Below are 26,258 nucleotides of genomic sequence, written 5' to 3' on the forward strand. Positions count from 1 at the left end.
AACATATAGGAGTCAGTTTTTTTTTTTCTCCTGGGTCACAGGAATTGAATTCAGGTCTTCAGGCTTTGCAGCAATCACCTTTTACCTTCTGAGCCATATCACTCCGCTGTTCTGTTTAGTTCTTCTCTCCCGCTTCAGTTACTGAGAAACCAGCCATTTTACCATCCTTGCCTCTCAGCTCTCCCTCTCCTGTCACCTCTCTGGCTTGCTGCTCTGGCTGCTCAGTTGTTGCAGTTGTTGCTACTTTGTTGATTTTACCACTGTTGCTCCTTTACTGTGTCTGCTTCTAGAAGTGGGCAAGGAACCACCTCCAGAGAAAAGCCTTTTATTGGGTCTGAAGAGGCAGCAGCAAGGAATGCAGTGTAAGGGGACCGATCCCTGCCAGCTCAACAACTGGGCAGCCAGCTTCTAAATCCAAAGGACTGGTGGTTGCACCAATTGCAGCAAAATCTCACACATAAATGAAGGTATGTTTGCTCAGCATCTTCCCTTTTGTGCAAAGCATAGCAGTCCTTTGGCTGGGTCGCCAGGGGAAGTGTTCCCTTTCTGACCTAAATAGAAATGCTTACAGACTCTCCTTGGGTTCACAAAAGCTTGCGGTAGCACAAAGTCTTAGACAAAGTGTTTAAAACCACCCCGGTTAAGGCTGCACCTTAAGAAACCAATGCAAGTATCTGTGTGGTTTCCTCAAGGTGTTTGTGGAGTGTACAAAGCAGTCAATGGTTGTGTAAGGATAGAGCAGCCAGCTGCTGACTGGCCGTCCTTTTGCTCAAAGCATAAAAACAGAAAGGGATAAACTAACAGCTGCCACCTAGGAAGTGAAACTTCCCATTTCCCAGTGTTTTTACTCATTACTGAACAATGAACAGCAGAAGGCTATTTTACAAGAACTTACATTTTTTTATCATTAACGTTAATGTTTTTAACAGCACTTTAATAATTCTTAACATCTGACCACTAAAGAGTAGTGGGTCTTCCTCATTTGTCTCTCAAAGAGACATCAGTGCAGCAAACAGTTGTAATTAGATGTAAAAGATATGGTAGAAACAGGGAGGTTTAATCTGTCTGGATGGCAGATTAAGGAAAGGCTTCTCTAGTTGAAGATGATAAAAAGCACCGGACTAGCATTTAAGAGGACTTGGGTTAAATCCCTAGACTTCTAGAGAAAAAGATAGTAATGAATTCTCTCTCCCCCGTTTCTTTCTCTCCTTCCCCCCTTTTTCCCTCCTTCTCTTTCCTCCTACCAGAGGAGAAAGATTTGGAGAGTCACTATCAATTGTCATTCGATAGTCTTTTATATATGAACCAAAGCAAAAGAGGTGACCAAATTCTTACACATCGTCAAAAGATAAAAATAATGGAGCCGGCCTGTGGTGGTGCACGCCTTTAATCCCAGCACCTGGGAGGCAGAGGCAGGCGGATCTTTGTGAGTTTGAGGCCAGCCTGGTCTACAAGAGGTAGTTTCCAGGACAGTTAGGGCTGTTACACAGAGAAAAACCTGTCTCGAAAAACAAAAAAAAAAAAAAAAAAAGTTCTGAATCGTGCAAACATCTGTTATTGTCATCATTATTATCATCATCATAATTTAGATTCATACATAAAACTTTGTACAGTGCTGAAGACATAATTAGTGGTAGGGTACACATTTACCATGAAGAAAACCCTGGGTTTGATCTCCCAGCACCCCAAACATGCCAAACAATCAAAATTACCGGGGAGATGGCAAGTTTGATGACCCGAGTTCCATCCTGGGATACCACAGTGGAAGGGGAGACACTATTGCTGAAGGTTGGCCTCTCACCTTCACACATTTGGGCTCACATACATCATACATATATGCAACAATAATTATCATATATACATCATAATATATTAGCATATATATATGCTAAATGTTACAAATTTTAAACACGCAGCCCGGAGTGCAGAAAGGAGTGGCTCGGAGAAGACAGGTGAGGCCTCTAACAATCTCCTTCAAGTTTTGACATAAAATCTTCTGCTTTGGTTTCTTGCTTTTTAAAAAGGAGGCCATGGTTATTGAAACTACAACATGAGATAAACCACATACAAAAGTTGTGTGCAAACAAATTAAGTTTCTGTTGCTTCACTCAGCGTGTCCTTATATTTAATGAAAGTGGTAATGGACCTACAAAACGAGTTTCTTATGAAGTGTGAGTTCAACATAAAAACATCCTGACACTGAGTAACAAATATTGGTTATTGATATTAACCTACGTCCCACAAGTAGGCTGATGCCATAGAGCCTAGAGCAGGGCACCTAGTAAGCACATATTATACTTTTTAAAAAATTTTACTTTGTGTGTATAAGTATATATGCTTGCAAGTACCTACCTACGGTACGTACGTGCCTGGTGCTCATGGAGTTCACAAGAGGACATTGTATTCCCTACAACTAGAACTAGTCATGGTTGTGAGATACCATTTGAGTACGGAACTGAATCTGGGTTCTCTGCAAGAGCAACACGGGTTCTTAATCATTGACCCACCTCTCCAGTCCCACATACTATACTTTTGCAGGATGATTTATGAATGGAAGATTTGGGCCTTCTTACTCAGCCGCGCCCCAGCGCCCCCTTCATTCCTACCCTGTGAGCCCTGAGATTTAGTGCCGGTCGGACTGCCAGACACCGGAACCCAAAGCATGGGCAGTGCAGCGCCGCCCGAGCTTCTTTTTGCTGCACAGAGGCAGGAAGTGGCGAGGGCGGGGCCGGTGCTGAATGTCGGAGGCAGGAGGAGGCCTGCTTTGCTAAGATGCTGCTCGATTTGTCCGAGGAGCATAAGGAGCACCTGGCCTTCCTACCGCAAGTGGATAGCGCAGGTAAGGGAGTGCGGGGTGCATGCGGCGGGGACAGTCCCGGGTCCGGCCCAACGCTTACGGCCTCCTGACTTCCGTTGCAGTGGTCGCCGAGTTCGGGAGGATCGCGGTGGAGTTCCTCCGACGGGGATCTAACCCGAAGATCTACGAAGGCGCCGCCAGTAAGAAAGGGAGGAGACAGGCTCTGTCTGTTGAACTGGAAAGTGCTATCCGATCTCTTGCTCAGTCCGGCAGGGACCTTTGCAAGACCTAGAGTCTTGTACCCATTGCATAGCCATTAACCAGGGCGCAACCTCTGCAAGTAATTGAGATTTTAAAGCGCTCACAATAAATAAATAAATAAGTGCCTTCGTATTTTAAATAAATACAGTGCCACCTGCTTAGTAAATACTGCACGCTCATGAAAAGGAACTGTCAGATTAGCTGAGGACTTCCTTCAAGTGTTCAGTTGTCGTTTACTGCCCGCAAGCCTCTTTTACTGAAGGGGGGGGGGGGCAGTGTGATTAAGAACATCTCTGTTGAGTTCCTCTTCTGCCTACCTTAAAGAGGCTTTGTGTCTCTGTTCACAGGTCTGTGTTTTGTTATGGGTGGTTCGAGAGAAATACCGAAGGTATCTGTTAGTGGGGTGGGTTGAGAAGGAACAGGAATCTCTGCTTAACTCACTTTTCATTAAACTGTTTGAAAACTTAGAGTAATTGAACGTGTTTTTTGTTTGTTTGATTTTAAACAAAAGGATAATCTTTTCATTTTTCTCTCTCTTTTTTCCTTAGGAAAACTCAATGTGAGTAGTGACACTATCCAGCATGGTGTGGAAGGATTGACATATCTTCTTACTGAGAGCTCCAAGCTCATGGTAAGGCTTCTGAGAATGGTATTGTATTACTCAGATCCTTTCAGACAGGCACCTGTTATAAATTAGTAACTCATAATCGAATTTTTGCAGTATACCTAAACAGTAGTGTTAAGAGCATTATCTAATATGAATGCCTCTTGCTAATACAAATTAGTAACTCATAATAGAATTTGTGCAGTATACCTAAACGGTAGTGTTAAGGGCATTATCTAATATAAATGCCTCTTGCTAGTATAAATTATAAAATTCTGTATCATATGCCACCATACGTGTATCCTAGGAGAGAGAAGAATGAAATATTGCATTTCTTTATGTATCAGCAGTCAGTATTTGACTAGATGGGAAAATAATCAATAAAATTGGCCGTCTTAATTGTTTTTGGGTTGTTTTTTTTTTTTTTTTTGCCCTCATCCCATTTATTAAAGAAACAGTAAGAAAAGAGACAATGCAGGAAAAACGCCAACCCTCCTTCACATCAGGCTGAACGAAGCACAGTGATTCTCCCTTTCGTCCTCCACCCCCAACTCATCCCTCAGTTCCCGTCCACATCAGTTTAAGTACCAGGGGAGAGGGAGCTGGATGATCCGAGGAGCCTTAGTCTGGCACCTAAATCTGCAGGCCCAGTCAGGCAGAAATGTGTGGGTCTGTGACGTGAGTGTCTACCTTCCCGTTCTGTGTTCAAGCCCCCCAGGAAAAGGTCTGGCAGTAGAACACGACCAGGTCTGGGGTGATCAGGTCAGAGTTACTGAAACACGGTCCACTCACCAATGCAGCATCACTAGACAGCAAGTGAGCTGTTCTCCAGTGGTGAGCGGGGGAATTAGGACCTGCAGGCCAGTATATCCCTGAGGAAAAGTCCACAAGAACAAGTCAAGAAACTAGTAAGAAACAAGGGGCAGAAAGCTGTGGAACAACAGCACAGCAGGCGTCCAGAAGGCTAGAGATCCTTTTTCTTGAGTCAGGATTGGTCCAATCTGCAGTAGTCTGTGTCTCACAAATAATAGTCTGCCTTCAGTCAAGAGGAAAAGCAGAGGAAAAAGAAGGCTCATTTGAACTTGAGCCCCAGCTATGTGCTTCAGACTATAACTCCAGATCTATTCTTGTCTAAGGGACAGTCCCAGCCCAGAACCACCGTGTTTGAAAAACAAGTGGCCCTGGAAGAAAATGGTACTTAAGGGGTAACATTCCATCTGGGCACATGGCAGCCATGGGACCCCCCCAGGTCTGGGGAACGCAGCTGGATTTGAACCAGGGAGGCTGCCTCTTTTTGTATTTTAATGAGGTTATTTTGTATGTTAGTAACTTGGATTTTTGAAACAGTGGGCAGTGATTGTCTTTAACTGTAAGGAATGTTGTAGACAGAACGTTTGTGTTTAGAAATGCCTAACATTTACTAGACAAAGGTAAATCCCAGTGTTCTGTTGAACTCAAATTTATCTTTAGATTTCTGAACTGGATTTCCAAGACTCTGTTTTTGTCCTGGGATTCTCTGAAGAACTGAATAGATTATTGCTTCAGCTTTACCTGGACAACAGAAAGGAGATCAGAACTATTCTGAATGAGTTGACACCTCGTCTTCCCAGTTACCATAGTCTTGAATGGCGACTAGACGTACAAGTAAGACTTGAAAAAAAAAAAAAACTGGCATAGACTATAAGAATTATTTATATGCTCTGTTATTTACCTCCTTAACTGAACTCTGGTTTGAAAAAATGTTTATATTTTAATGGTCATTTTTGGGTCATTTCACAAATATCTCATTTCTTTTTACTTCTAATATAATTTACTAAGTTTAATTTCAAAGGTTTTTAATTTGTTTTTATTATATGTATTTATTTAGTGTGTGTGCATGGCACTTGTGTAGAGGTCAGAGGACAACTTTTGTTGTCCTGAGGGATTGAATTCAGGTTACCAGGCATGACAGAAAGTGCCCCAGGCCACTGAACCAACCCAAAGGCCCCAATTTGTAAAGTTTTAAAGAAATAATTTTAAGAAAAGATGATTTAAAAAACAGTTGTTTGTGGGGTTTTGGTTTTGGTTTTTGTTTTTGGCAATGCCCTTTTTTTCTTAAATCATTTCTCCGGAACATGAAACCCACAAAGGAAAGTGTCCAGATCTCTGCACTCAATGAGTTACTACATAGTCACATATACATAATGTGGACGTGACCATGACCAGCACCCCACAAACATCTTTCTTACCTTGTACCAGTGGTTGCTCCTTTCCTCCTTCCCAAAGGTAACCAGCGTACTAAGCTAGGACACAGACTTTCCTTCTAACCCATTGTAGCTGTGTATACATGCAGGGGTCGAGGCGATACTCATCTGTGGGCTGTAAGGTAGTAAAATGGGTTACAGAAATTTGGTAAGGGGCTGGAGAGATGGCTCAGTGGTTAAGAGCATTGCCTGCTCTTCCAAAGGTCCTGAGTTCATTTCCTGACAACCACATGGTGGCTCACAACCATCTGTAATGAGGTCTGGTACCCTCTTCTGGCCTGCAGACATACACACAGACAGTATATTGTATGCATAATAAATAAATAAATATTTTTTCTTTAAAAAAAAAGAAATTTGGTGAGAGTTTAGATATAACATAGCAGACACTGGGAAACCATGTAGATCTTGGATAAACATGTAAAATTGAAGCAGTTGTTTAAGAAAACTAATTTGGCATCATTGGGTAAATCAGGAAAAAAAAGGAATTTAGAAATGTAAAGAATGTAAGGTTTTATAATCATTTTCCCCTTCTGTATGGTATGCTATTTTTGTCTTACTATCTCCTTACTCTATTATATTACCTTTTTAAATTGAAGTGTATTTATTTATTCATTTATTTGTTTTGTTTCTAGGGGCAGGGTTTTTCTGTACAGCCCTGACTATCCTGAAACTCACTCTGTAGACGAGGCTGGCCTTGAACTCACAAAGATTCACCTGCCTCTGCCTCCCAAGTGATGACATTAAAGGCACAAGCTTTTTATCCTGTTTAAGGAATTTTTTCATACCACGAGGTTTCCTTTACAGTGCCAGCGTTTTTTTCTTTGCAAAGGTCTTAAAGTTTACTTTTCATTTAAAAGTTTGTGATTCATCTCAAATTTTATTTTTAACCCGGTACAGTGTAATTTAGAAGTTCCCTGTGCAGCATCCTTACTTAAGAGTAACTGTGCTCCTTCTGTGTCTCCAAGCTTGCAAGCAGAAGTCTCCGGCAACAGATTAAACCATCAGTGACTGTAAAGCTGCACCTTGATCAGAATGGCGACCACAGCACCCATCTTTTGCAGACAGACCCAGCTACCCTGCTTCATTTGGTTCAACAGCTGGAGCAAGCGCTGGAGGAAATGAAGACAAGCCACTGCAGGAGAGTAGTCCGCAGCATCAAGTAGCCCCGAGGTGCAGGTGGTGATCCAGGGATGGCTGGAGTACATCTGGATTTCATGAACTTCCTTTTCTGGTTCAGGATGTTGAAATCTTGATTGAACAACAATCAGAACAGTTTCTTTCTGGTGCTAAATGCAGTCAGCTTCTTCACAAATTGAAAAGTATTTTGTATTTTAAGTGTATAAGTAGAATGGACTTAACTAAAACAAATCTATACTGTTCATGTCTTCTATGTATCTGTGATTCTCCTGGAATAACGTTCACGTCTTCTGTGTATACGTGATTCTCCTGAAATATTGTTCATGTCTTCTGTGTATATATGATTCTCCTGGAATAATGTTCACGTCTTCTGTGTATACGTGATTCTCCTGGAATACTATTCATGTCTTCTGTGTATATGTGATTCTCCTGGAATACTGTTCACGTCTTCTGTGTATACGTGATTCTCCTGGAATACTATTCATGTCTTCTGTGTATATGTGATTCTCCTGGAATACTGTTCATGTATTCCATGTACATGGGACTCAACTCTCCTGGCTTGGGTATTTTTTTGTCAGTTTTATTTTCTTTTTCCTTGATCAAAAGTTGAAAATAAGATTCACTGTTACTACTTAGAACTATTTCTAGATAGTTCAGTATCTTTTACTTCTAAAAGCACTGTACACTTATAGCCATAGAAAAAGGTAAATAGGATTTTTACAAGATTGTGTATATTGTTACAGGTAACTTATATATTCTTGTTTGTATATGAAGATGGCAAATAGCAATGGTACCATACTGGGGCTAATCGATTTAAGTGATATACAAATTTCTGTGGTCCTGTCATGCATTTTATCAGGGACTAATTTCCCACATTCCCAAAGCAATTAAAAGACACGTCATCATTTACATTTATAAATAATGAATAGCTAGGCGGTGGTGTCACACACCTTTAATCCCGGCACTTGGGGGGCAGAGTCAGGCAAATTTCTGTGAGTTCGATGGCAGCCTGGTTTACAGAGCGAGTTCCAGGAAAGATTCCAAAGCTACAGAGAAACCCTGTCTCGAAAAGACAAAAAATAAATAAGTAATTATGAATGAATGAATAAAGAAGAAAGAATATAAGAGTGGTATGATCAGTTCTTTTTTTTTTTTAATGTTGTGTGTATAGGTGTTTTGCCTACATGTATGTCTGTGCCCCATGAGTGTTCAGTGTCCCCAGAGGCCAGAAGAGGGTATTGGATCCCATGGAACTACACTTAGAAAGGGTTGTGAGCTTCCATTGGGTGCTAAGGCTCAAACCCAGGTCTTCTAGAATAGCAGTCAGTGCTCTTAACAGTCGAACCATCTCTCCAGCCCCAGAACAGATTTTTATAATATTTATTTAGTGTGTGTGTGTGTGTGTGTGTGTGTGTGTGTGTGTGTGTAGTTCTCTCCTCCCATCCTGTGGGTCCTGGGAATAGAACTCGGGTCATCAGGCTTGTTGACAAATCGTTTTTACCCACTGAGTTATCTCAAATGTATAAACATAATTTTTAATTACACTGAGAACTCAGTTAAAGAAATTGTCATATTAACAAACCTCCAAACTCAAAATCATGAGTTAGCAGTGCGTGTCACTGGGTTAAAGTTAGCCTGCCTGCCAAGCTATGCAATAGCTCTATGAGGCTTGCTTGTCCCTGTTGGATGGGAGATAAACTAGAATGGCCCCACCAATATTGAGCCATTAGCACGTGTCCCTCCAAGCAACCCTTCTTCCACCTCTTGAGCCATTACTCTTGGCTCAATCACAAGATGACAACAACAGGGCAGAGTCCTACATGCCTGTAATTCTATTGCCTGGGAGGTAGATTTCAGTGAGTTCCAGGCCAGCTTGGTCTACATAACAGGCTCTAGAAGTTTGTGACTGAGCTATCTCCCCAGCCCCTTTCATGTTTTACTTTAATACTGTCTGAACATTTTATTTTATGTGTCTGGATGTTTCACTTGCATGTATATCTGTGCACGGTGTGTGAGCATTGTCTATGGAGCGCAGTAGAGTGCATCGGATCACAGTATTACGTTATGGGGGCTGGGGAGGTTGCTCAGTTGGTAAAGTGCCTCCCGTGTAAGCAGGACTACCTAGGATTGAATCCCCAGCACCCATATGAAAAGTTGGGCATTGCATCATATGGTTGTCACCCTAGCCTTTGGTTGGGGGAGACAAAGACCGGTTGCTCCCTAAAGGTTGTTGTCCAACCAGCCCAGCTAAACCGGTGAGCTTCACTTTCAATGAGAGACCTGCCTCAAAAAATAAAGGTGAAGAGCAACTAAGGAAAGACACTTGACATCAGCATGTATACATGCATACATATACACACAAGTTCATACATGTACACCCACACACAAAAAGTAGCAAAAGTTTAGAATCAACAACCATGTTTCTGTGTGTGTACTAAATGGAACTATGTATATATAATATTTAGCATGGTGTCAGTTTTTTTTTTTTTTTAAGATTTATTTTAGCCAGGTGGTGGTAGTGCATGCCTTTAATTCCAACTCTTGGGAGACAGAGGCTGGCAGATCTCTGAGTTTAAGGCTAGCCTGATCTACAGAGTAAGTCACAGGACAGCCATGGCTCCACTGAGAAACCCTGTCCTAGGGGGGAAAAAAGTAAGTTAAAATTAAGACAAAAAAATCACCTGAAAATTGATTAAAATCATTAACCTATTAAATATCTATGCACATATACATATAAATATAAACCCATTATGTTTTTTGAGACTTTTTTTAAAAATCATTTATTTATCTTCGTTTTATGTGCATTGCTGTGTTTTGCCTGCATATATGTCTATGTGAGGATGCCAGATTCCCTGGAACTAGAGTTCAGACACTTACTAGCTGTCATGAGGGTACTGGAAACTGAACCTGGGTCCTCTGGAAGAACAGCCAGTGCTCTTAACCACTGAGCAATCTCTTTAGATCCCAGTACCAGACTTTTAAAAATATTCAATAAATCTTTACCATTATCTAATAGTAGAGACTAAAGGTCTCATTATTTTATATTTTGCATTATACTTCAATATACTCTAAGAACCTGAGCAATGTGCTAACTCTGGTAGTAATATTATGAGTATTTTTTCTTAATTTCTATTGTGAGTTTGGATGACTTGCAGAATGGTATTGGAAAAGCCGGGTCAGAGACCTTGTATATGTAAAATGTGTACATTAGGCAAGCTGAATAAACCTGTTATTCTTCATCTTTACAAGATATCATGAAGACAAACAATGATACACTTTATTTAATGATATTTATATTTGTTGACTGAAATGTTTGATATTCTGAGACAGGATCTCACTGTGTTACCTAAGCGGCTTTCACATTCTTCCTGCCTCAGTCTCCTGAGTACTGATTGTATATTCACCAGGTCTGACATTTTGCCAGATAACTCCATTTGAATCTTCTTGACAGCAATCCATCCAGTCTGCAAGCCTTACAGGGCCTATGGGAAAACCAGTTTTATTTTCTTAAATAGACTTCAAGTACAAAGGAACAACAGAAATACAAATTCTTACATTAATTAATACACTCTAAAATTGGTTTTTAGACAGGTGTAGTGGCAACCACATTCAATTCCAGCACTTGGGAAGCAGAGGCAGACCGATCTCTGAGTTCAAAGCCAGCTTGGTCTACAGAGTTCCAGGACAGCCAGGGATACACAGAGAAACCCTGCCCCGAAAAACTAAAATAAACTGGGTTTTCACTTAGATTGTTGCCATTCTAAACCCAAGCAACTCTTGACAAGATGGATTATTTGTCCAATTTTAATGTAAATCATGTTTTTTAATCCTTATAAACATTGATAATTACATGGCTGTCGAACTGACCGCTTATGCTCTTTGCTTGAACTTGAATTTAATTTGCTGGATTTTAGTAGCAAAGGATCAGTGCAGAGGGTGAGTGAAGCCCGAGTGGATGTGTGTTGTCGGCATCGGAGTGGCAATGCCAAGAACATTGCCTCAGCCCCATGGAAATGGCAAAGCCTCCTCGGGTCAGGCTCAAGGGGATGGCAAAGCCCTCCTAAGGTCTGTGTGTGGATGATGATTGTGTACGCAGGAAATGTCCACCATAGCTTGCTCCCCTCAGCTATTTATGGCCTAGAGACTGCTTATGGTAGAGCCTGCTCCCACTGAGATTAGCTAAACTGCCTCTTAGTTAGACTGTGTGTGATAAACCCGCCTTCTTGTTTACCTTTCATGAGCCCCTTCCTTGTTCAGCTGATGGGACAAGCCCACCTCCCTGTTCAGCTGGAACTCAATAAGCACACCGCTCTTCCGGGTATTGTAGTGTCTCCATTTGAGAGCCCAGGCCACCCAATCCCAGGTTTCTGTGTCAATGTATCTGTCATTTCTTTAGTGCCTTAATTCCCTCAAAGTCGGTAGTCAGGGTTCTGGGACCAAAGCCATTGGAGACTAAAGTAGACTATAGCAGATTATACTGTCTTTCATTTTCGTGTTTCATAGAATAGTTTGCCCGGCAAACAGGTAAAAAGAGAAGCAATGGAACCAGCCACATGAAGTTTATATCTCTTTTTCCCCATTCTTTATTTTCTTAAAGGTATAATCCACTTATTTATGGTATGCACACACGGGAAAAAAAAACATAGAGCGATTTGAAACCTTTCTAGCTCCTTCTTAGGCACAGAGGGTTGAATTTTGTTAAATATTTATTACATTCTTGGGGGGGGGGTCCTTGTGTGTGGAATGAAGGGTAAAGTCTTACTTTTCCGGTTTAGTATGCTCAGCTCATTCCACTCTGCAGGGCTGTTTCTCCTAAGTTCCTTAGGCTGCGGAACAGACTTTCCCAAGTGCTGCTGTGGACAAAGCCGTGCCTCTGTCTTGTCTGTGGGCAGAACTTTCCCAGCAACTGCGCAGCCGTCCGGAGAGCTGAGCGGAGCCGGAGCCGTAGTGCGCTCGCTTGGGTGCCAGAGCCTAGCCGCCTTCAGAGGAACCCAGGTCCTTGTGGGAAGGTGTGGCCACGGAGAGCGTGGCAGAAATGGTCCTTAGTTCCTTTCCACCGAACTGAGGTTTCGTGAGCTAACCAGAGGTGTGATGGGAAAAGCAAATTGAGGTCTTTTTTTTACCTGCATGCCAATGTTGTGATTGTCATAAATCCAATGAGAAGTGGATGCCTGTGGTTACAAAGGAATGTGCTTAGTTCACAGAATAAAAATACTCCTCAGTTAACTCAAAGACTAAACCCACAGATCACAATTCGGAGAATGGGGAAAAGAAAACCCAGACTAACAGAATCTCACTGCGGCAAGTAGAGATGGTTAGAAAACGGGGGTGTGCTCGAAAACCGTCCAGTCTTTGCTGTAACATAATAAACAAGCCTCAAAAGAGGAGCTGGAGAAAGATCGTAAATTCTTGTTCTGCTGTTTCTTTTGTTAGGGTTTTATTTCTTGAGACAGGGTGTTACTATGTATCCCAGGCTGGCCCATAGCCCAGGCTAGCCTCAAACTCACAGAGCTCCATATGCCTCTAGGGTGTGTATCATCACACCATGCCTGTTTGTTAGGGTTTTTTTTTCTTTTTTATTATTATTAATTTTGAGACAGGATTAAGAACAAAACTTGCACACAGTTTCCTTGTTTTTTGCATACATGTGGTTCCCAGTGACCTTACCGAGTACATGTCAGTCTTCTTTTCCTTTAGTGAAAAGACATTTAAGATATTCTGTCTTCAGATTCCACTGAATGCCAAGAGTAAGATTTCCACTTGGATAAATGGTTTTTAGCCCAAACTGCCTACTAGAATAATGTAGTAGTTGTAAAATAAATAAATAAATAAATAAATAAACAAACAAACAAATAGGACCTGGAGAGATGACTCAGAGGTTAAGAACATTGGCTGATCTTCTAGAGGTTCTGAGTTCAATTTCCAGCAAGCACATGGTGATTCACAACCATCTATAATGAGATCTGGTGCCCTCCTCTGGCCTGTCAGGCATACATACATGCAGACCTCTGTATACATAATAGATAAATAAATCTTTTTAAAAAATAAACAAACAATCCGATTCCTAACTTCATGGGTTTTGGTTTGATTGCACTGAGATCTGTAAAATCTCTCCACATGATCCTGATACACATGTAAAAAATAATATGCAATTTTGTACAATTTTTTCCCTATGACTTCTTTACTGATTGAAATTCAAAATAGCTGAGAATAATAGATTTAAATAAAAGAAGGGCTGGAGAGAAGGCTCAATGTTTAAGAGCACTGCTGTCCCTGTAGAAAACCAGGTTCAACTCCTAGCACCCACATGATAGTTCACACCATCCTTAACTCCAGTGTAGGACACACATGATACACAGACATACATGCAAGTAAAACCCTCATGTGCACAGAATAAATTTAAAAAATGCAAAAACCAGAAAAAATCTTCCATCCTTGGAGAGCGATTTGTATGGTTTGAAGATTCCTACCCTCCAAGCTGCACCAGGGGCTCGGAAAAAGCACTGTGCTTTATTTCTCAAAATTTTAATAATGAAAGCAACAGGATTTACACTTTCCAAAAATCATTGAGTTATAATACTGCCTCCTCTATTTGCCTGTACTATGGGAAAACACTGCATTCTCGGTTATTCAGATGGCTGTGGGTAGAGGGGCTCAGCCTCACCTGACTTTGACCACCTAGAACCCACATGGTGAATGCCAGCTCCTACCAGTCATTCCCTGACCCTACACACACACACACACACACACACACACACAAATAATAAATAAATAAATGTAATTATAATTTTTAAACTTCCTCATACACAAAAGTTTCCAATGTCCCTTCCATTGCTATCCTCCAGAGAGTAACAATGTCCCCGCCAGAGACTCACTATTTGAGGCCTTGCTCTCCACAAATACCTCTTCGTTATAATTCACATAAAAAGTTTCCCCTAAACAGAAAATGTGCTAACCAGCTTTCATAGATTCAAGCCTGCTTGTGGTTATGATTATTTTCTTTCTTTTTTTCTTTTTTGGTTTTTCTTCTTTTCTTTTTTGGTTTTTTGTTTATTTGTTGTTTTTTTGTTTTTCAAGACAGGGTTTCTCTGTGTAACAGTTCTGACTGTCCTGGAACTCACTCTGTAGAGCAGGCTGGTCTTGAGCTCAGAGATCCGCCTGCCTCTGCCTTCTGAGTGCTGGGATTAAAGGCGTGCGCCACCACTGCCTGACCATGGTTATGTTTCTTACTGAAAGTCAATAATTGGCATTCGTCAGCCCTAAAATCCCACCAGGTCTATGTGTGCTAACACTGAATAGAGCTGGAGACAACATTGCTGAAGAAGGCCCCTCCCAGAAATTGTGCTGAGAGTAGAGATGCAATGCCAGTCATTACAGCTGCCTTCACTAGACTCCTTTTCATCAGATTTTACTGGTAAAACCCTGTACACCCCATAGCTCGGACACAGGGCCTGTTGCCATCTGGAAGAGCGGTGCCTAATCTGTGTCTACACCACCTGTGTCTCCCGCTCCAGAGGATCTGATGCCCCCTTCTGACCTCTGCAGGCACTGCACACACATACACCTATCCCATACATACAGTCATATATGTATGCACGTGATGTTTCTGTTCAGACAATAAAAGGAGTGCCTGCCAATTTAGCTAAATATACAGAGGGGTGTCATGGATTAATTATTTGAAAGTAATTATTTGAAGGCAGGAATGAAAAAAGAAAGGGATAGGCAAGAAACCACAGGATAAAATTCAAGTTGAAGGAGTGAGTAGCTAGTAACTGTTGACTCTGTTTATGGGTATGAAATGGTCCATCATGTCATAATCTCTAGATGTGTGTAATATTGAAATTTTCTGCAATAAAGTTTGTTTGCTTTTTTAAAACAAACAAATCAGGAAATATTCTAGAAAGATTGTATATCCTGATTGGGGTTTTTTTTTTTTTTGATCTTCTTGACACAAGTTAGAGTCCTCTAAGGAGAGGCTCCTTTCCTTAGACGGGATTCTGCACTGTACAAGAATGGAGAGGTTGAGCTGAGCAAATGCACACTCATTCTTTGCTCTCTTAGCTACCTGCTCAGTGTGACTTGCTGCCTGAAGTCTTGCCACCTTGACTTCCAGCGATAGGCGGTGAGCCTGGAAATGAACCCTTCCTCCCTTAAGTTGCTTTTGTCAGGGCATTTTTATCACAGACATGGGAAAGGAAACTAAGACAATGCTTTAAAAATAATCAGGGAGATGAGCGGGAGAGATGACTCAGCCGGCACTGGACTGTCTTCCAGTTTTCCCGGTTTCAATTCCTGATACCCACAGGGTGACTCACAGCCATCGATAACAGAGGGCACCAGACACATACATGCACAGATATGCGTACAGACAGAGCACCCATACACATAAAATAAATACATTTTTAAAATTTTTAAGTAAGAAGAGAGACGCAAAATTCCTAGGGCTGAAATGAGCAGTAATCAATCAACTGAAAAGTCCACTAGAGAGATTCAGAACAAAGAGCAAGCGGAAGGGTCAGCCAGCTTGAAATGACAATTATCAACTCTAAAGGTGTGGGGGGGGGGATGACATTGGAGAAAAGAGAAAATGAAGAATTCGAGGTACCTGTGGCCTATCCTCAATGACTCACTTGTGCAGTATAGGAGGAGGGCTCTGCTTTCTGCCTGCTCCCCTTTGCTCTGATTGGCAGGTGTCTCTATCTTGCTGCTGCTACAGCTGCCTTCTTTCATTGATGTCAGAATCTTGACCACTCCCCCAGTCTATTTGAACTGCTCCCTGGAAAGTCCCTTCGTAGTCCGTGCCCGTCCTGCCCTGCAGTGGTCGCATTTGTGGCTTCCCGGACCCCCAGGTTCCCCTTGGGCCCACCGAAGAGCACAAGAATCCCATTGGGATTTTTACGTTGTCAGAGAGCTTGGCATTAAGAAATATTCCTGTAACAGTTGAACCTTCAGAAGCTTCTACAAGGTTGATTGGCCGGTAGAGATTCCATGACTGTTCAGAGGGTGGAATGTTGCAGGTCCAGCCCCCCTCCCCCATTACAATTTATCTCGGGCTACTTTAGCCTTCAACAGCCATTCCTAACCGAACATTCTGCTATTAACAGAAAAAACCTCTAGAATGTATTAACTCGACAAAACCCCAGTTTTCCCCCAAAAAGCTAATCATGCCTTTAGACAGCACCCGAAACCTGTGACCAAGGCCTCCACCCCACTTTGGTTTCAATCTTGTTCGACTTGGGCAGGAGAATCGTGGCATCTGCCACACTTCCCTTCTTCCCAGCATCCAGTTCTGTCTACCCTGCCTACCTAATTCCTGCCCTATCAAAAGGCCAAGGCAGTCTCTTTATTCAACCAATGAAAGCAACATAAATACAGAAAAACCTCCTACACCAATAGAGCTTGTTGCGGATGCGTGGTTCCTGTAGCTCTATGTGGCCCTGGTGATGGTTGGCCCCTCCCATTTGCTTCCCTGTTTTTCTCAATTCTCATTGTCTGATCTGCATTCCTGGACAGTCATGCTTCTCTGAGGCCTAAAATTCCAAGTTAAGAGCTGGGTGTAGTGGTGCCTGCCTCTGATCCTAGCACTTGGGAGGCAGGTGAATGTCTAAGAGTTCAAGGCCAGTCTGGTCTACAGAGAGAGTTTCAGGGAGACGCCTTTGTCTCAAAGTAGATAAATAAATGCAAATGAAAATTATAATTAAAAAGTAAAATTCCAAGTTAACTGTAGTGATTCTAGGGGAAAAAGAAAGAAAAAGAAGCCGCTAGCTAACCATAAGAAGGTGCTGTCAAATCCCTTTCTAACTAACCCCCAGGGCTGAGGGACCCTATGATGTCCACACAGGGACAATGAGGTAACAGAAGGATCTATTTTGATTGAAGTTTCGGTTGTTCAAACAATTTTTCCGTAATAGTGCAGTTTGGGTCAAGATTTTACATGAATCCCACTCCCTGGTTACTTTTCATTGTAAACATAGCCTAAATGACCTGGCAATTTTTATGGTTTCCAAAATAAGGGTGCTTTCTACAGGATGGTTTGAAATCTGAGAAAGAGAGAAACAAGTATTGTTTGTGACGTAGAAAATGTCACCAGCTAATGCTGCCTTTAATCCCCGTGTAAGTGCCGTCCCGGAGGTATGAATTTTTATTTCTGTATTTCAACTGAGAACATTTTCAGTGCCCAGCTGGCAATCACAGCCTGGCAGAATGGTTTCTGCTCACCAGTGTGTTGACTTTAAATTGTCACTCGTGTCCTGCACCGCTGAATCCACCAGTGGGCGCACATCTGTCAGTCTCCTTTGTGTGGGACCCAAACCCTTTGATTTTCACTCCAGGGTTGGTCTTCTGGAGCTGATGCAGCACCAAGTTTGAAGAAACACTTAAAGGCCATTGCTAACAGCCCCAAGCTGTTTCCGGTGGCTGCCTTGACTTCTCCCTGAACACCAGGGACAAAAAGGAAAGGTAACTCAGGAGAAAGTCACCTGATAAAGGCGGCTTAAAAAACTTTGTCTTAACAGTTGTAAGCGGTCAGCCCACCGTCTGCTTGTTCTTGCTGACCTGTCATTGTGTTTGGCTCAAGACAGAGTGCCTTCAAAGCCAACAGAGTGAGCTGGATTGAAGCTGCTTGAAAAGGCAAGATGTAATTACAAAACGGTTTGGGTGGGGGTGGGGGAGTGGGGGGAGTAGGGGGATGTCAACAAGTCCACGCCTTTGCCGAAGTCACCTGTAAAGAATATTGTTAAAAGCACATTTTTATTCTAAAAACAATTGTTTCAGTGTGTGTGTGTGTGTGTGTGTGTGTGTGTGTAGAACACTTTGCAGAAATTGGTTCTCTCTTTCTGTCATATGGGTCCCAGGGATCAAACTCGGGGCTTAAGGATGCTAGTAATTACCTTTCTTTACTCCCTGAGTCCTTTCACCAGCCCCAAGGTTTTATTATTATAAATGAAATTCTCACATTTATTCTTAATGTTGATCATACCTAATAAAATTTTTTATTGTCTAAACCTTTAATATTTGTGGAGTAATCCAATTTTTTTTAGATCTATATACATTTAGATACACATTTAAAAACCACTCCCCAGCCTTTGTTCACTTATAAAACATTGTGCCTACTTCTGAAGATAGTAAATTAAAAAATAAACCAAGGGCTGTTCAGATGGCGCAGCCAGTAAGGGTGCTACTGCCAAGGCTTAAAGCCTGCATTCAGACTGTTGGTGCTAGCACACACCTTTAATCCCAGCACTCGGGAGGCAGAGGCAGGTGGATCTCTGATTCCCAGGATAGCCAGCAAAATACAGAGAAGTTCTATCTTGAAAAACCAAAACCAAAAAATAAACAAACGAACAAACTGAATTCAGTCCAGAAACCCACATGGTGAAAGGGGAAAAGCAGCTCAGAAAAGCTGTCCTCCGACTTCCATATGTGCATGCAACACTGATGTACTACACACATTGCACATACCACACACAAACACACACATCACACATGCCACACACACATCACACATGCCACACACACATCACACATGCCATACACATCACACATGCCACACACACATTGCACATACCACACACAAACACACACATCACACATGCCACACACACATCACACATGCCATACACACATCACACATGCCACACACACAACCCACATGCCACATACACACATATCACACATGCCACACGCAAACACACACATCACACATGCCACACACAAACACACACACACACAGAGAATAACAAAAAAAATGTAAAAGGTGAACAGCAGGGCATAGTACTTGCCTTTAGGCCCTGCACTTAGGAGACAGAGGCAGGTTGACCTCTGTAAGTTCAAGGCCAGCCTGGGTCCACAAGGGAGTTCCAGGACAGCCTGTGCCACACAGAGAAACTGTGTCTCCAAAACAAAACAAACAAACAGAAAGATAAGTGATCTAGAAGGAAATATCGAAATTCAAAATACATATAGGTGTAATCTCCAATACCAAGTAAGAATATTTATTATTTTCCTTTGATTCAAAGTTTGTAGGATCCTCCCCAACCCCAGGTGCTGAGGATCAAACCCAGAGCCTCACTGGTGCTTGGCAAGAACCAGGCTCCCTAGGTACAAATGTTTGTGGTTTTTAAATCTATTTCTTTGGGTGTTTTTGTATTTTTGATTTTGTTTTTGATTTATTTTGATTTTTTTGTTTTGTTTTGTCTTGAGACAAGGTCTCAATACATAGCTGGTTATCCTGGAACTTGCTAAGTAAACCAGGCTGACCTGTAATTTAGAAATCCTTACCCTCATAAGTGTTTTTTTTTTTTTTTTTTTTTTTTTTTTTTTTTTTTTTTTTTTTTTTTTTTTTTGGACAGCCCTAGCTGTCCTGAAATTCACTACGTAGATGCTGGGCCTAAGTGATATTTTTGTTTCTTTGACAACTGTGGTTAAATTTAGTTGCAGAAGTAAGTAGGCCTCCGAGGGTCAGAACAACAACTTCTGCATGCAACACCAACTATCTTCAAGGTTTAGAGTTTTTATGTTCAGAATTCTGTCAACTGTTTAAACAAACCTGGAAGAGATTCTCCTTGGAGGACAGTGGTAATATTGCACAGTTAGCATTCACACGTAAGGAAGCATTATATCAGAGCGTGGTGTGGGGGCTCACACCTGTAAAGTAACCTCAGCACTCGGGAGGCTGAGGTGTGACAACTGAGAATTTGAGGCCAGGCAGACCAGACACAAAATGAAGCAAAATTACATCTCATTAAAAGTGTCCCCATCCCCTCTGGGACCCGTATAGCTTTGTTCTTTGTGCTGGTTTTGTGGTTGGGAGATATAGGTGCACGTGGAGTTCAGGTTGCTCACATGACCCACATGGCTCTTCTCAGCTGCGTGAGAGAACGCCTGAGGGACCGGGTCCCTTATTCTATTGAAGGCACAACCACCACAGAAATTTGTTCAAGAGACTTAAAAATCCAAGATACACGTCAACTCAGGACACAATGCGGGGTTTGTGTTTTGTTTTGTTTAGAATCGGCATAGGCAATCCTACAATTTTTACTGTATTTGTGGAAGAATTTAAGTCACATTTCTGAAAGGAGTGTTAGAGTATCAAATGCCTGTCACATGCTGGGGCTCCGACTCTCCAGCTCCACCCACCCGGAAACCACACCCCCTTCTCATGTCTCAGAATGAACATTCTTCTCTAACCATGCGATCAGAGTCCCTGCTTTTTCTAGTCTGCTGTCTTTTGCTGTGACAAGCACCATGACCAGAAGCAACTTGCAGAAGGAGTTTATTTGGTTGATATTTTCATTTCACAGCCCAGCATTGGTTAAAGTCAGGGCTAGGATTTACGGCGGGAGCCTGATGCAGAAACCAAGGAGGACCGGTGCTTCTGGGCTTCTTCTGTACGGGTGCATCTCTCATCTGGCGCAGGCCCATCTGCCTATGGATAACACCTCCCACGATGGACTGGCCCTCCTACATCAATTAACAATCAAGAAAAGGTCCTAGAGACACGTCTAGGGACCAGTCTGAGCGAAGACAGTTAATAAGGTTCCCCTATACCAGGTGGGTCAAGTTGACAACCAAAGTGTAGGCATCAGTTGACACAGGTAAACTGTTGAGAGGCATTGTGGGTAGAAGAAATAAACAGCCTTGGGGACCAGAGCCAGGAAGGACCTTCCTTCCTACTCATTTGCGGCATGATCTTGAGCCTCAAGCAAATGTAACTTGCCTGGGTCTCTTTGAAACTGTCATCATTATATTTACTCCTGGGAATTAAGACCCAAAGAACACAATCGAGGTGTCGTTTGTATTATACTCAAGTTATTGTTTTGTCTTCAGCGTAAACCGGATAAGCTGGCAATAAATTATTTTGTCATAGTGATTCAGAGCTCCAGGTTAACATTGGTTTAGACCTGGTAATCAACAATAACCAAGGTGATTTCAGAGACTGTTCAGTAGTAGATGGAGAATAAAGCTAACATGGCATAGAAACACTAGAGAATTCCTTGAAAGTAGATGCACAAAGAATGCCTATCTGAAGAAAGCCAGAGACCTGGAACCATTTAAATACCTGAAAGGGGATGAAGATGCCCAGGTCTTGTGGGAATGAACTGGGTCGGCTGAAAGAAGCGGAGCTGGAATGGGGTACTAGGTACAGCAGTTGATACAGAAGGAGTGGCTGAGGGCCACTTTGAAAATGTGCTACCGGGGGCTCAAGTTTCCTTGGTCTTAACTCCAGCAGTCGTCTTGCTTCTTAGACCCATGAAAGAGAAGAGTTCAAACAGGACACAGTAACAGAGCACACAGTCAGAGTGTGCATTTAACCAACAAGGAAGCGGAACACACTGAAGAAAAAGAGCAGGTTTATATTTATTTCTCTTTGCCTTGCCCCAGGGTGGGCACTTCCAGGTAGGAAGCCTATTTACCCAGAATTTAGTCAAAGAATACATAGAAGGTATAAAAATATGTTTAAGCACATATATTAGTAAGAGGTTTAAGTATCTCTGTTTGAAAATTTCACAGGGGAAACGGAATCTGGCGCTTGTGCATGCTTCCCTGGCAGGTCAGCCCCTGAAACCAGTTTAAACTAACCCAGCCAGAATCAACCACCCCCGAATTATCAAGTTTTGGTTTTGTTTTGTTTTGCTTGTTTGTTTGAATCCTGTTTTTTGGAAGATCTATTTGGTTAACCCTTCCCAGAGGTAACTCACAGACTGTGGGGAAGTTGTTTTGTTTTGTTTCTGTTTTTGTTTTTTCGCTTTTCCAGATGGGGTTTCTCTGTAGCTTTGGAGCCTGTCCTGGAACTAGCTCTTGTAGACCAGGCTGGCCTCGAACTCACAGAGATCCGCCTGTCTCTGCCTCCCCAGTGCTGGTTTAAAGGCCTGTGCCGCCACCACTGCCCAGCCTCCCCTCCTTGGGCAAGTTTTTAATTTCCTACTGGGATTTTAAAAGCAGGATACTTGCTTGCCAACTGGCCTGACACTTTAAAGGATTCCTTAGGCCACATGCGGAGACAGGAATGTGGTAGGAGTCATGTTTACACTCCAGGTAAGGGCCGATAATGGCCACAAGACAGTGGTAGCCCTGCTGAGGGTGAAAGGTAGGTGTTTAAGTAGATTGTGGAAAATGAGCTCAGGTGACTTGAGGAGGAATTTGGTGCAGAACAGGAGCGCAAACAAAGGTCCTCTGGATAAGCAGTGAGCACTCTTAACTACTGGGCCTCCAGCCCCAGGGCTTATGGTTTTATCTTGTTTTGGTTTTTGAGACAGGGCTTCTCCATGTAGGCCTGGTTGTTCTAGAGTTTCATCTGTAGACCAGGCTGGCCTCAAACTCACAGAGATCCTCCTGCCTCTGCCTCTGAGTGCTGGGAATAAAGGTGTGTGCTAGCTGGCTTGTAGTTTCAGAAAGGAGGTTTCACTAGGAAATGTTAAATAGACTTCAAAGAGGAAAGAAAACCAGTTAATGATACCGGGAGAAGAGTATTCCAAGCAGGGTCCACACAAACTCTCTAGGGCAAGAATACACCTCCCAGATTAGCAGCAAGAGAACCTGGAAAACTTGGAGCCAGACACTGGCTGAGGTCTCTATGGGCCCTGGGAACATTGCTTTGGAAGTCAGATAGAGCCATCAAAAGACCGAGGTAAACATTTGAGTGATAAGTAGCAAAGCAGGAAAATGTGTAGTTGTTGAAGAAGAGAGAGAGAGAGATTGAGAGAGAGAGAGAGAGAGAGAGAGAGAAGGAGAGAGAGAGAGAGAATGTGTCAAGGATGAAAGTTCATCTGATATTGCTGAGTGGATAAGACAGAGGAGAACCAACAGGGACTTTGGAGATCTGAGCCAAGAGAAACAATGAAGTGATAGGGAGGGATGGAAGCCGGTGCCGCTGAAGGACAGCCATATTCAAAGGGCCAGGTGAGTACACCAGTGGTGCCCCGTCGCAGAGTGGGTGCATCTCCTAGTCTCTTTGAGGCTAACTCAACAGCCTTCCCTGCACTCAACAAAACATCCCTTCGAGCCTTACTACTGTCGTCAGAATGACCACAGAGTTACACTTACCCTGTTAGCTCATGTCTGTGAAAGCTGAGAGTGTATCATTGCATCTCTCTGTATAAGTCAGTCTTTCTGAGGATGTCTCCAAGTGGCAATCTGTGCTGCAAGAGAAACCCAGTAGCTGTGTCCATGGCTTGGCAAACGTTTCTGTAAGAAACATGAGTATTGGATTGAAAGCTATAATTTGGATGTAAAATATTTGGTGGTTGTTAGCACATCCTTATTTTTGAAGTTTAGGCCTTTATTTCTTTTTTTATTTTTTTTAAAGATTTATTTATTTATTATGTGTACAGTACCCTGCTTGCAGCACCAGAAGAGGGCCCCAGATCTCATTACAGATGGTTGGGAGCCACCATGTGGTTGCTAGGAATTGAACTCAGGATCTTTGGAAGAGCAGTCAGTGCTCTTAACCTCTGAGCCATCTCTCCAGCCCTAGGCCTTTATTTCTTATAGAAATGACTTTTCATGTGAAACCACAGAAAGAATTGAGAAGTAAATTCATAATGTATGTCCAATAAATTCACTGTGGGATGGTATTGTTCTTTAAAAAGAAGATAGGTTGGGATGACCCGAGCGGCCTGCGAGCCAGGCAGAGGTGCCGCCAGAGCAGTACAGGGTTCCCGGGTGAGCAGCAGAGTCAGGCAGCTGGATGCGGTGGACGGCAGAGTACATAAGGCTATACATAAAGCTAAACATTTATTACTTAGAAAAGAGGGAGACATTTATTACTTAAAGAAGAAGAAAACAGAGAGACATAAAGAGAAACACAGGGAGAGACAGAGACACGTGTGGAGACGGGGGACAGAAAGAAGAGAGAGATTAAGATGGCGGTGAGGAGGTCAGAAGTGGCTGGGGGAGTGGGCGTGGTTAGTCCTTAAAGGGACCGCAAAAAAAAAAAACAGATGGGACAGGTGAAATCAGGACACAGTTGCCTCCCAGGCTTGCTTCCTGTCGTATCAACACACACACACACACACACGTGCACGCGCACACACATTTTTAGCACCCTATGTAGACACATTCTCTCAGATGTTGACACTTGGCAACCCAAAACAGATCGAGAACTGGGTCTATTTCATTCCATTTCTGACTAGTCACACTAGCAAGAATCTGAGCTATCTGGTAGGCCTTCTGATTGGCTTCATACTCTCTCGGATAGTCTCTCTCCAGATTCTAAATATTACCTTATTTTTTCATGTATTTAAAACCCTATTATTCCCACCACCACTTCCTTCCCAGACTACAGGCCTCTACAGTTTAGTCAAAACATAATCAACTTGAGTGTAATTAATTAGTGAAAGTTTCCTATAAACAGGCAATGAAAATACTTGGGGAATCATTAAGAAAGCGGGCTTTGTATCTATGAACCCAGGGTGATGTCCTCTCTGTCTCCGCCCCCCTTCTTCACGCCCATCCCTCTTTCCCTTATTCCTGCCTCTCCACTTTCTGTTTTTCTTTCTCCCCTCTCCCCCCTCCTCCTTTCTCCCTCCTTCCTCCTCTCTTTTCTCATTTCCTTCCCCATTACTTTTGTAGCCCAATTTGGCCTTGAGTTTGTAGGACTCCCAGATGGCCTTAAAACTGAGATCTTCCTTCCTTGGCCTCTCAGTGCTGGATTATAGGTGCGAGCCACTACAACCAGTTCTGGCTCAGCAAGATAGGGCAAGCTACTTAAGGTTTTTAATGCCTCGTTTCCTTCCTTTGTGAGAGGTGGCAATGCTAATGGTTTAAGGGCTTCCCCTGGGAACAAGTCACCTCATCTTCACAATAACATCAAGAGATAAGTACAGGACTTTTACAGAAGACAAAAAACACAGATTTGAAATAATCTGCTCCATCACCCACCATTAGTGGCGAACCAAGATGTGATCCCAGACAATGGGACCCATGATCCAGTACCTTGTGATGAGTCTTTCTCTGTTCCTCCAACCAACTTGCAAATAAAGATACAGAGGCTTATTATTAATTATGAAAGCTTGGCCTTAAGCTTGGCTTGTTTTCAACTAGCTTTTATAACTTAAATTAACCAATATTTTTATTAATCTATGTTCAACCATTTTGTGTGTCTGACTCGTGCTATGTTGGACTGGCATCCCTTGCATGATTCGTCTTGAGTTTCCTCTCTCTGCCCAGAAGCTCCACATATCTCTTCTGCTTAACTACAGGCCATTTAGCTCTTTATTAAACCAATCAGAAGGTGCTTTAGGCAGAGACACATCTTTACAGTGTAAGCAAACATTCTGCAACATTGGACAGCATCGCAAGGGTATGCCCTTGGCTGGTATAAATGTTCATGTTCTGCACTGTTCAAGCCCCGTATCAGAATATCTTTAGCATTCCTAAAAATGATATTTTATTTGTATGTGTGCACATGTGTACACATGGGATCACTCACGTGACACTGTATGTCTGTGGAAGTCAAAGAGAGCCAGTTTTGTCTGCCATGTGGGTCCCAGGAATCAAACTTAGGTTGTTAGGTGGAGCAGCAAGTACCTTTACCTTCAGAGCCAACCCTTGTTTATGGATATGACTCATGTGAGTAATGCCCCAACTCCATCGGCTCCTTCAATCCTAGTTCACAACTTGATGGTAGCATGTTTGCCTGCAGGCCAGAAGACAGTGCCAGATCTCATCCTAGATGGTTGTAAGCCACCATGTGGGTGCTGGGAATTGAACTCAGGACATCTGGAAGAGTAGCCACTCTTAATTACTGATCCATCTCTCCGGCCCCATAATAATAACAAATCATTTTTTTTCTTTTGTTTTACAGGGCAGGGCTTCTCTATGTGTCTTTGGAGCCTATCCTGGTACTTGCTTTGTAGATCAGGTTGGCCTTGAACTCACAGCCTGGTTCTGCCAGCCTGCACCACCACTGCCCGGTAACAAAACTGACCTTAAATTTACATTAATAAACTAAAATCCATGTCAGTTAAAATATTTTGAGATTAACAGTTGTTTTTAGAATAAAAGTAGATTGAGCAACCTACCCTTTGTTCCTGTCAGTTTTACATCACGCATTTGTACATCATATCTCCCTTTCTTCTTTCAGAAAGAGATTGATTACGACCAATAACAATGTATAACCAACCCACTCTAAATTAAAACAAACACTCATAAACAATATTTTGAAAATTTGAGCTTAGTCTCTAGACTACTTCTTGTTGATTGATGGATGCTGGTG

At 42.4% G+C, this 26,258-nt stretch overlaps 1 protein-coding gene across 1 annotated transcript; it reads left to right on the forward strand.

Moving 5' to 3' along the window:
- Positions 1-2,681: 2,681 nt before the first annotated feature.
- Positions 2,682-8,167, forward strand: Commd2 (COMM domain containing 2). The gene is made up of 5 exons (XM_048424709.3): positions 2,682-2,839; positions 2,920-2,997; positions 3,607-3,689; positions 5,133-5,306; positions 6,871-8,167. Exons 1-5 carry the CDS (start codon positions 2,773-2,775, stop codon positions 7,066-7,068), a joined length of 600 nt encoding a protein of 199 aa, XP_048280666.1. The 5' UTR covers positions 2,682-2,772; the 3' UTR covers positions 7,069-8,167.
- Positions 8,168-26,258: the final 18,091 nt, after the last annotated feature.

This window comes from Myodes glareolus, chromosome 20, assembly GCF_982192425.1.
Source record: "Myodes glareolus chromosome 20, mMyoGla1.1, whole genome shotgun sequence".
NCBI classification, from domain to species: Eukaryota; Metazoa; Chordata; class Mammalia; order Rodentia; family Cricetidae; genus Myodes; species Myodes glareolus.

Coding starts and splice junctions, on each gene's coding strand:
- Commd2 (XM_048424709.3), top strand. CDS start 2,773: ATGCTGCTCGATTTGTCCGAGGAGCATAAGGAGCACCTGGCCTTCCTA. Junction 3,690..5,132: donor CTGAGAGCTCCAAGCTCATG/GTAAGGCTTCTG, acceptor ATTTATCTTTAG/ATTTCTGAACTGGATTTCCA. Junction 5,307..6,870: donor AATGGCGACTAGACGTACAA/GTAAGACTTGAA, acceptor TGTGTCTCCAAG/CTTGCAAGCAGAAGTCTCCG.